Source organism: Chelon labrosus, assembly GCF_963514085.1.
Source record: "Chelon labrosus genome assembly, chromosome: 7".
In the NCBI taxonomy this organism is placed as follows: Eukaryota; Metazoa; Chordata; class Actinopteri; order Mugiliformes; family Mugilidae; genus Chelon; species Chelon labrosus.
The window spans coordinates 7598623-7609549 of record NC_140343.1 but is presented as its reverse complement, the minus strand read 5'-3'; the positions used below and the strand labels follow the sequence as shown (position 1 = coordinate 7609549).

Here is a 10927-nt window from a genome sequence, read left to right as displayed (position 1 = left end):
TATTAAAAGCAACACAAAGTGCCTCACAGAGGCTAAAAACAGCAAAAACAGAACAAAAAATCGAACCCTCCCACCCCCATAAAAACACAGAGACACGAGACACAAACATACCCCCCCCCCCAACACACACACACGCACACACACACACAGTCATGTCCCACACACCCCACCCACACACCCACAAGAGACATGGGCACCAAGACCTGGCGCAAGGAGAAAGCCACCTTTGGGAGCCGACCACACCGAGAGGGCCTCCAGCCCACGACTGTAGGGAGCACCGCCATAGAGACAGCCCCGACCCGGGCAGACAGGAGGCCCCACACCAAGGTGCAGAGCCCTCCAGTCACCAGGGCCAGAGCCGCCCACAGGACAGCACCCCCATCAGTAGACCAGCCGCAACTCCCAGTGTTGTCGGCCCCCATGAGGAAACACTGGGGCTAAAAACCGAGGACTAAAACGACCAATATGGATAAAATAATTTTCAGCTCATAAAATTAAAACATGTAGTTATAACATATAATAAACATAAAAATAGAAAAGGAAATAATAAAAAGTCTGATAAAAACTGCTAAAAACTAAAAATTGCTAAAAACTGAGGGACTAAAACTGTAAAATGGGATAGAAAGGAACAATATAGATAAAATGCTTTCTAACGTACCATAAAAACATATTAAGAGAATCAATTAAAAGCTTGGTTGAAAAGGTGGGTCTTGAGCCTCTTTTTAAAAACATCAACAGAAACTCACTGTGAAGTTACAGATAATTTAGGATCAAGAACATTTGTTTTGTCACATTGAATATATTGATTAAACCTGCAGCTCTGTTTGACATCAAAAAGGTCAAAGAGGTTTGTATTGTTATCATTATTTATCATTTCAACCATAGCAGTGTGGTACATAGTGACATGGAGCTACATGAAGACATACACCGATCAGGCATAACATTATGACCACCATAGTACTATTGTGTAGGTCTTCTTTGTGCCTCCAAATCAGTTGTGACTCATCAAAGATCAATTCATAAATTACCTAATTCTCTGATAAATGAAAAAGCCAAATCAAATGAATTAAAACAAGATCTTAATACAGAAGAAGCGCTGCAGACACCTGTATGCAGAGGTGGGAATACAACGTTTTAAAAGAAACTAAACACAAAAGGATCTGAACTCACATTAGTTTCCTCCTTCTCTCTGTGCCGACGTCTCCTCTGGATGTGCTAGTGGGGACTGCTCTCGACAAAAACCTGCACCCAGAGTTTACACAAAGGTATTCAGGTCGATATTTGAATATTAAAACACGCTTACATGTGTCATGACAGAGGCCTTTGGTTTTTCAGAAGTCAAACAAATGTTTCCAAAATATGCAAATATATTTTTCATATTTTCATATTTCATATTTAGAAAATTTTAAATCTTGAACATAAGCTTTACGGAAACTGCTTTCAGCAAAGCCGGTAACATCGGTTGCCTGCCGGACAAAAATGCAAACCAATAAGCCTCTCTGTACCCATCACCAAGCCAGAGATTTGAAACTTTTACCTCCACCTGATAAAAATAGTGTCAATAATTATCCGAGTTGGGAACATGTTCTACAAAATGCTCATCTGCAGCTCTATCAGATTTGATCTAACAGAAGGAAAATCTTTGACCAGTTTTGACCATTCTCTGTCCATGGCTCTACGCATGTCTCTATGCCTGACTCTTTCAGACATAGAGAAATCCACAGTTCAGCTTCTTGCTCACGGTCAGGTAGTTGCAAACTGTGAACTGAGATCTGTAGTTAAGTAAGCTAAACAGGTAAAAGACTCAGTTAAAATACTAAAAACTTAAGTTAAAATAAGTATAGTCCCCTTCTTGGGTCAGATCAGCGGTGATATGATTCATTCATTCATTTTCTGCAACCGCGTGTCCTCTGGAGGGTCCGTGGGGAGGGGGGTACACCCTGGACAGGTCTCCAGTCTATCGCAGAGCTAGCACAGAGAGACAGACAACCATTCACACTAATAATTTAGAATCACCAATTAACCTAACCCGGAGAAGACCCACGCAGATACAGGGAGAACATGCAAACCCCACACAGAAAGGCTCCAGTCGGCCAGTGGAGTCATCAACGCTAACCACCACCACGCCACTGTGCCGCCCTGTTTTAATTCCAACCCTATAACAAAAAAAAACAGCTCTCATCCAGGTTGGACAGGTTGATCAACTCTCAGAGAGCTTAATTTTGGTGGAGTATAAATGTTTTTCATTCATAAAATGCTACTTTTCTGTTTAAAACTGGTAAAACGTTTCTGTTAGTGCACAGAGGAGGCCTGTATGCACTCTCAATCAACACATTCAGAGACAGTGAAGTGATGGTGTGGTTCCCGAAGCGTCAGCCACAAGCCACGCACTTTCAGCGAGTCAGTGTGTTGGATCATGACAATGGGCTGCACCTTTGGGCCCAGCCCATGTGCAGCATGCATGGGTGAAAAATGGTGCCGGCAAAACAGATTGCTTAACACTGCAGAGAGCAACATCCTGTTCAGCTACAGCCGAGAGAGGATGGCCCAGTGAGAGTGTTGTAAAAACAGTCATTGCTGAAGCCTCATACAAAAATTAGTTCTGTGGAGTTTGTCACATTAGGACTTAGCAACTTTGGCATGGACAAAAGAAATAATTACAGCTCCATGTAACACTCAAAATGCACTTAAGAGCTCAAGAGTGCAGTCTTAAGTCTGTCAGTACGGTCTTGTGAAATGCAGGAAACAAATCAACACTTTATTCATGTAACGGATATGTACAACAATCTAAACTTTACATGATCTGCAGGAGACAAAGTAATAAAATAATAATAATTATAAAAATGGCATTCCCACTAAGTCACTGGCAGATACAGTAAATGTTAACTAACCTTGGTAACAACATAACTAGTAACAAGGCTCGCCACACCTTCATGAATATTGCAGATCCTTATAAACGTGTTGTTTCAAGCTCTCTTTGTGCAAAAGTTCAGGTTCTGCAGCATTATTCTGAGCAGTAACACATGTGATGCCACTCCTCGCAGAAGGCTTGAGTTTTCTGAGGGACAGCAAGGACAACGAGACTTCCAGATTAATCAGGTAAGTTTTATTTTATTTTATTTTTTTCATTTGCTGGTAAGAAATTTGATATTCAAATTGACAAGAAAAGCTGAAAGAGGATATTGTAGAACATGAAATCAGGATAAAAAACAGGTCTTTTTTAAAAAACAAAAACAAAATGCAAATTCGTTTGGCACAAAGACTTACTGTTGCAGTGTGCAGTGTTTAATGGAGAGCTCAGAGGCACCAGGAACAAAAAATAGAGTTATCAGATTGCATCGAATGGCTGAAATCTGCAAATTATTGTTTTTTTAACGATGGTTCCAACTTAGCTGTGACAGATTTCTCTTTGACACACCCTGCACAGCTGACTATTATGGCAGGATCATTGGCTCCACCAAGACTATTACAAAACCAATCTAATTAAAAACCCATAGCCAACTGCTACCCAATTTAAATGACTTTGTTTCTGTTAATTGTTTACTTAGAGGGAGCATTGCACAATACGTCTGTATTTTAATCTGTGTGGAGAAACTAATCATGCACAGTTTTCATATCATATTTATTAGACTCAAAACCTTACACCTAGACAAGATGCAATACAATATGAAACAGCGAACAACAAAACAAGAAGAGCAACAGCAAAAAAAAATGTGCGTGTACTTCGCTAGTACAAGACATTTCCAACCAGGCTTTCCATCTCTAGCCACATTCACTCTCTTAGCTCAATTGTTCTGCCATGTTTTCCTCCTCTACAACTCTACACACTCAGGGGTAAAGAATTTCAGGTTTGCTCATTTGTTGTGGAGCGACATTTAACATAACATTCCCCTCTAGTGGAAGCTCTTGTTCCACTGGAGTGGCCAGGTCGTTACAAACTCTACAAACATATGGAGTGTGTGCCTAAAGTGGTCCACCAGAGGGTCTAATCTGGCCCACAGCATAAATTTGCAAAGTGCAAAAATCATACAGAAGACTGCAATTTTTAAATGAAAATAACAGCTATCCCTAATTTGACCACTGTTTTAGCAAGAGAAGTGGACGGAACACAACACTGAGACCCAGGACTAAACAGCAGACAGCAATGTGCCCACAATGCGCTTATATTTCTTAAGAAATTTCATTTTTTTTAAGGATAGTTTATTAAATGTCAACATTCTCCTAATTTACTTGTTCTTTTTTGCACTAAAAAAAAATCGAAAAAATCTGGAGTTGTCCTTACTTATATCAGAGGTCTTCAACAGGGGATCAGTGACCCCTAGGGGGTCTGCGGAGGTATTGCAGGGGGGTTGTGAAACTTTTTTCCATAAATTTAAATGTCTTTAAATACACATACATAAGTAGGGGGTCCCCGCTCCATCTCTTCATCAGTTTGGGGGTCCTTGGCTTGGAAAACGTTGAAGACCCCTGACTTATAGGTTATTATGCTGTTATCTTACTGGTCCGGCCTGCATGAGATTTAGGCTGTATGTGGCCATAAACTAAAATAAGTTTGACACCCCTGGTTTAAGGGATTTGGTACTAGATGGGAAATTAACCAAGATTTGCCATATAAAGAAATGTGAAAATATTATACATTTATGTATTTTTAACTACATTGCAGTATATTTATAGTTTATTATTATTATTATTTTACTATTTTCATATAAAAAAATATTTGTTTTTTAGACTGGACAAAGTCATACTCTCTAATTTCTATGTGTTAACAGGTTCTTTGGTCTGTGACTAACCTCCAGTAGCCAATGGCAGTGCAGGCGTTGACAGACTGGAACACAGGCCTCTTCGGCTGTTGTGAAGACACAAGTTCATGTAAGAACCAATGACTTTCAGTCTTTCTTTTAATTCTAAAACGTTTCATTTTGTGCACCTCTCAGACATAAAAGGCCACTAATGCTATGTATTTCCACGTCAAACTGCTTGTTTTTCAGGCTGCTATGGTTTCTGGTGCTGCCCGTGCCTCGCTTGCACGGTTGCAGGGAAGTTTGGAGAGAACCGCTGTCTCCCATTATGCGACATTTGCACCCCTGCAGTGATCTCAGCCTTCGGGATACCCCTGTTTGTACCTCCTGCTGGACTGGCTCTGAGGACCGGCATTAGACACAGATTTGGTATCAAGGTATAACTTGAGTAAAACTGATGCGCTCTAATTCCTTATCCCATGTAGAAATTAAAGGCTTGTTGTTGTGAAGTTTTCATTGCCAATTGAGGAATAGCGAAGATAGTATATAATTAGAAGTTCTCTCTCTTCTAGGGTTCTCTCTGTAAGGACATCGCCACAGCCTGTGTGTGCGTGTGGTGCTCCTGGTGTCAGATGCATCGCGAGCTGAAGTTTCGCAAGAAAAACCCCACTAATGTTGTGAACATGCAGCCTGCACCAATGAACGTGGCTGCAGGATATCCACCCCCTGCTGGCTTTGTGCAAAAATAGATCGAAAAACTGAAAAATGTCATACTGAGAGGGAGCTTTGTGTCATCTCATTGATCTGCTATGTATTTTGAAAGTAATCTGATGGAATTGAGATTAGTTGTCTGTGGTGATGTCCAGCTCATCACACGCTCATACCAATCCTGAGAATTATGATGAATTATCTGATTTATTCTAGACTTATGTGTTCTAATAAAAGTGAATTACTACTAATCAAAGACTGTATAAATATGGAAAACGTGTCGCTATTATCCGAGGACACGGGCGGAGCCATTGAACATTCATCAACTTTATATTGACTGCCTAAAATAACAGAAACCATCCTTGAAATAAAAATATTTGACTTGTTTTTTAGTTTGGCTCAAGTCCCATCCACTAACATGGAGGGGGTGGAGCTTGTGACCTATACTACAGCCAGCCACCAGGGGGAGCTCTACTTGCTTTGGCTTCACTTTTGAGGATCTTTATACAGTCTATGCTACTAACACACTAACACTACTACTTTTGAATGTAAGGCAGAATTCTGCATCCGCTTCCAGGACACTAGTCCCATTATTGTACTGCAGACCTCACCCGTCTGTTACTGGTTTAGATTTACATGTATGCTGTAGGTTGGAATAGAAATGACAAAATATGTATAATAAATACAAACAACACTGTGTCATACAGTTCACTGCATGGCTTTCTGAAGGATTTTAAAACCTGAACTGAACTGTATTAATCCAGAAGGGAAATTTTTTTATTGTGATGCAATAATCAAATAAAAAATATTCAGTCTGAGAAAAAAATATTTGTTTTATTTTAATCATAAGACCTTATTTTATAAATCATTGTTATGGCAAAGATTTTTGGAAAAAATGGACAATCTCAGTCAAATAATTTGGATTCATAAATCAACATATATCACAGTTTCTGGGAAAATAGAAATTATAGAGTCTTGAAACCACTACTGGAAGTTATTTATTAATATCTCTCCCCCATAGTTAAGGCAAGACTAGCATTTTAGTATTAATATTAATCATTATCCACTTCACTTAAAACTGTCTTGATATCTTTTCTCCTATTTCTCTTTCTTTCCCAATGGGATAGCTTCCCTTCACTTTGAACTGAGTGTTGCTGAAATTACTACTTTAAAGAGTTATGCACATGATAAGCTTCTACAATGTCCATCCAGATTTGCATTCATTTTTAGTCAGCTGACCTCATTCTTTGGGCACATGATGTTGCTGAACCTAGACCTGACCAACTGCAGCAACCCCAGATCATAGCACTGCCCCCACAGGCTTGTACAGTAGGCACTAGGCATGATGGGTACATCACTTAATCTGCCTTTCTTCTTACCCTGATGCCCCCATCACTCTGGGACAGGGTAAATCTGGACTCATCACACCACATGACCTTCTTCCATTGCTCCAGAGTCCAATCTTTATGCTCCCTAGCAACTGAAGCCTTTTTTTTTTTTTTCAGTTAGCCTCACTGATTAGTGGTTTTCTTAAGGCTACACAGCTGTTTAGTCCCAATCCCTTGAGTTCCCTTCTCATTGTACATGTGGAGATGCTTTTACGTTCACTATTAAACATAGCCCTGAGTTCTACTGTTGTTTTCCAACCACATTTCTTCCTCAAAGACAATGGTTCCCCACTATCCTTCCAGTTTTTAATAACGCGTTGGACAGTTCTTAACCCAGTTTTAGTAGTTTCTTCCGTCTCCTTAGATGTTGATGCATGCCAGTGATTTGACCCTTCTCAAACAGAAAACGAACATCGTTTCCACAACCACAGGATGTGTCTTTCAACATGGTTGTTTAAGAAGCTACTCATTGCATCAGTTGAGGTTAAATAACTTGTTGCCAGCTGAAAGATAATTGCCCATGCAGTAATTATCCAATAGGAGGCTCCTACCTATTTGCTTACTTAAATCCAGGTGGTGACTTGTTTTTTTTTTGGCCAGGCAGAGTAGTTTGTCAGCTCTCTGTGGCCCCCTACTGGTTTGAGTACTGAAAAAAACAGATTATGTCAGAGACAGTCATTCTAAACTGATCGTTTGCCAGCTAACTAATATATTGTGGAATAGTTACTCATATGTTTTACACAGACAGACTTGTGAAAACATATTTGGGACTGTAAGTACTTTATTTTCAAGAAGGGAGGATGAGTTTCTGAGGCCATGTGTGAAGTTACTTTATTCATTCATTCATTTTCTATACCCGGTTATTCCTGTTAAGGGTCGCAGGGAAGTTACTTTATCTATACATTATATCTATTGGTGAAGAGATGATTGATCGTTTTCCTTGTGGTGTTGTTCTAGTATATCACCTTTACCTGTAGGCAATGTACGAAATGTGTCCAGCAATTGCAATGACCTGAACTTTACTGATGATAAAAGTATAAAAAATTTAAAAAATATATTTTGCAGCAAGAAAACAGAGGTCCAGATCACATACTACAACCTTCCTACTTCCTCCCGCATTATTACCTGATATTTTAAACTATACGAATGAAAAGTGCATCCTCTTTTGAAGAAAGTTTTGATGTTGAATAAATGTTTTTAATATGTTTTGTGTTTCTGGGTTATCAGTTCATTACGTACTCACAGTAGATGCATGCATCCCTCTCGTACTTGTGATATGATATCTAAAATGTCCATTAGATCCATCAGATGTTGGTGCTCAAAGAGTTATGGTCACACAACACATGATCAGCCACAACTTGTGTAAAAAACATTTTGAGGGAAAATCTTCAAACTTGGCCCAGATGTTTTTGGACTCAATGATGAAGTGATTTGAATCTGGTAAAACACGTTTATGCCACATTTATACATCAAATTATTACCAAATTTCAAACAGTTGTCTACAAGACAAAACCTTTATTAGGTCAATGTAATCTGCAACCTGCGACTAACTGGCCGAGTCATACAGCCACAAAGTGAAAATTCCTGTTTAATCTTCCGTGTGTTGAGAACCCTCCACTTTGCATGACGCCCTCATGCCTCTGTCAGTGATCAGATATTTGTAGCCAGCTCGTGTTGCTACTGTAGCGTGACAGGAGAACAGCCTCAACTGTCATCAAATGTCAGAAGCTGGCTCACACAGACGAAATGCCAAATGGTTGTTGTCATCAGGGGCTGAATCCAGGATGACACCCTGCAAGCATCACAGTTTTATTCCTTGATCACTGAAAAATATACATGTAAGGATAAATATACCTGAATGCATAGCTGAATCTCTCTTTCTTTTGAATCATTAACCGCAAAAATCTGACAGAACTGCAGCATCACTACAGGATTTAAACAGCGTTCATCGTTTTCTGAATGTCTAACACACTGTTCTTATTAATATTACCACTGGAGGGAGCCAAAGTCAGTCAGTGTTCCCCACATAACAGCTGGGGAACACATAACAGCAACTAAGTTAAACTCTGTGGTTTTTGAGTCTGCATAAAATAAAACCGGCTTGAGTAACTAGAGCATGACACTGTCTGGTCTGTTATCTCTCAGTATAAAGCCAAGACTGTGATTCCTCAAGTGCTACAGAATAAAAGATAAAGAAAAATATCCATGACTTCCTGTTGAGCTTTTTACTGATTTACACTTGATTTTGTTTCCCTCTTTCTGACCAATGGAAGAACAATGAAACTGGAATAACTGTTCTGCAATCAAACACATAAAAAAAAGGTGAACGTTTCCCTTTTAATATCTGACACTACATAATTAAGAAACCATAACTTTTAATCTTTTAAGACATGGCAAGTGTGCACTTCTGTTTGTTTATTCAAATCAACTCATTTGGATGCATTAATTAGATAACAAAAGGACATTCAAATTCTAGCGTTCACTTTTAGTTTCATTTCACCAAGACCATAGTTTCAGGTTGTGCAGCATCATTTGCGTTGAGTTGCCACTCCTGATCCAAGGCTTATCCTTAAGTTCATTGGGAGTCTGAGGTGCCAAGAAGGTGTCCAGGTAAGACCTTTCAGTTCATCTGAAAACAGAAACTGAAAAACAGACTCAAATATATTTAATTTAATCAAAATACTGGATTTTTAGAAAGAGCTCAGAGTATTGTTTTATGTTCAGAGACCCTACGTGCAAATAGAAATTTGTAGTTTTCTGCAAAAGCAAACTTTGAACTTTCATTCAGTTTGTCATTTTAAGCTGTGTAAAAAAAAAAAAAAAATGTTACGATAACTGGAGGACAACTCATTATTTCGTCCAGTTTTATTTATTTATTCATTTTTATTTATTTTAAGTATTTTATTTAAGTATTACTATTACAACATAGTCAGGACTGCTTCCTTCTTTATCTCAGCTGTTAAATAAAACTTCATTTGGGAAAGTTCACTAATAAAATGCAGCAGGTGGGAGTTTGTGCACTCTAAAATGACAGATGTTCACTTGTATTAAAAAAAAAATACACACACTGTTTAAGGAACATACTGTGTGATTTAACAGATAAGTGAGTTCATAGTGTAATACAGTGCTGTTGTTGTTGGAGTGAATTAAATCACTATAGGATAAACCCAAGGGACTCTGAGCACTTACGATACATATGATACATTCTTTCTAAATTAACCAGAATTTTTAATAGTGTACATTGCATGGCGTGCTATTTCTGTGACAGTGTGCTTGAGGCTTGCAATTACAATTTTATGTTGGTATTTTGTGATTTCTTTACTGTAGCCCAGTCGACCTGGAGTTTGCGTGTATCAGGTATGCACTGTTTGACTTGCAAAACAATGCAAACCTGATCCAAATCCAAGCAAGGCGCTCACAGGTGAAGGTGAAAGCTGGAGCCATTTAAGTTATTTCATTTCCTTGTAAATTGTTTATGATTTACACATAACTAGCTCGTGGACTAGTGGTTTGCAAGATTCAGACTTGTGACCCTATTTACTGTATGGCTGGAGTGCCCTTCCTTGAGCAAGGCATCCAACTAAACAGGAAAATGTCAATTTAACATCATCATCATCATATTGTACCATCATTAATTCAACTTAACTGTTATTAAGGACGTTATTTCTTGCATAAAATACGATCGTTTACTCACCCATATAACTTCTGTATAATCTGCAGTCGTTCGGGAGATATTTAGATCTGCGTATATCCATATAGTGGGAATGACTGGGGCACCAAATGCAGCTTCTAAATAACGCATTATCTGCCACAAAATACAATATTTTGTTATTGTAGGCTAGTGCTATTCCCCGGTGAGTCCGGAGTTACCTGTTATCATCATCCGGGATCTGTAGATTGACCTACAGACCCCGGATGATGTCTTCTGACCTGCATGACGTCATCTCTGAGTGGCGCACGCACCCGCGACGGTTGGCTTGTTTACCTGTAATTTGCTACTGCTAGTTTTTTGCAACATGGCTGAATATTTTTCAGATTCTGAGGTTGTGAACGAACCATAGCAGTAGCAAATTACAGGTAAACAAGCGACCG

At 39.0% G+C, this 10927-nt stretch overlaps 1 protein-coding gene across 1 annotated transcript; it reads left to right on the top strand.

Annotated features, from left to right (window-relative positions):
* The first annotated feature begins 2934 nt into the window (after positions 1-2934).
* On the top strand, positions 2935-6208 carry LOC311491027 (cornifelin-like). Its single transcript, XM_084548862.1, has 4 exons — positions 2935-3099; positions 4770-4869; positions 4989-5176; positions 5312-6208. The coding sequence occupies exons 2-4, from the start codon at positions 4803-4805 to the stop codon at positions 5486-5488; spliced, it is 432 nt and encodes a 143-aa protein (XP_084404988.1). The 5' UTR covers positions 2935-3099; positions 4770-4802; the 3' UTR covers positions 5489-6208.
* Positions 6209-10927: the final 4719 nt, after the last annotated feature.